Source organism: Amaranthus tricolor, chromosome 7 (assembly GCF_026212465.1).
Source record: "Amaranthus tricolor cultivar Red isolate AtriRed21 chromosome 7, ASM2621246v1, whole genome shotgun sequence".
Taxonomy (NCBI): Eukaryota; Viridiplantae; Streptophyta; class Magnoliopsida; order Caryophyllales; family Amaranthaceae; genus Amaranthus; species Amaranthus tricolor.
Genome location: NC_080053.1, coordinates 6,738,010 through 6,738,735, shown reverse-complemented (window position 1 = coordinate 6,738,735; position 726 = coordinate 6,738,010). Strand labels below are relative to the sequence as shown.

At 32.5% G+C, this 726-nt stretch overlaps 1 protein-coding gene across 1 annotated transcript in view; it reads right to left on the bottom strand.

The window, feature by feature from the left end:
• Window positions 1-401, bottom strand: part of LOC130818435 (uncharacterized) — a 5,518-nt gene extending 5,117 nt beyond the window's left edge. Inside the window, exon 1 of the mRNA XM_057684606.1 lies at window positions 362-401. Coding sequence (XP_057540589.1) covers window positions 362-401 — 40 coding nt within the window. The remainder of the gene's footprint in view (window positions 1-361) is intronic.
• Between the last annotated feature and the right edge of the window lie 325 nt (window positions 402-726).

Genomic DNA, 726 nt, shown 5'->3' with positions numbered 1-726 from the left:
ACAAAAGGCAACCTACAATATGATACTTGTTACGTTTCACTTTTTACACAATCCAATGCGTAATTTTTATAATTTATATCATAAACCATGCAACAACAACAAAAAGAATGCCCAAGCCTTAATCCCTAAAGATTAGAGCCGACTATATGAACCAATATATCAGTTCCATTGGTCATCAACATAGATTCTTCTTCCCCATTCTCTCCGATTTTCTATCATCTCAATTTGTAATCTTAGGTCATTCATATCTTTTTCCACTCATTTTTTCCATGCATCGTCCTTACATATGCACAAACCGTCTTCAATGATTCTCTTTTATTTTTTCCTCAATTATTTGCAATTCCTAAACCCTTTCTTATACCTTCGTTTTGAATATTATCCCTCAAGGTATGCCCACTCATCATCAAACATTAACCCCATTCCCATTATTCAACTATGATTCTTTCTAAAAACCAAACATTCTAATCCATATAATAGCCCCATTCTAATGGTCGTTCGATCAAAATTACCATTTAACTTTTAGGGTATACCTCCATTACATAATATTCTAATAGCTGCTCTCCATTTTTGCCATAAACAGTTAAATATATAGGTCACGTCTTATTGGATATCTCTACTATTCTAAAATATAGACCCAAGGTATATGTGTTTTGTGAAAGACAATCACTTTGTTTAGCTGGTCATTAATGATAAAGAAATTCCAGTACACACCATCTAAAACAAACT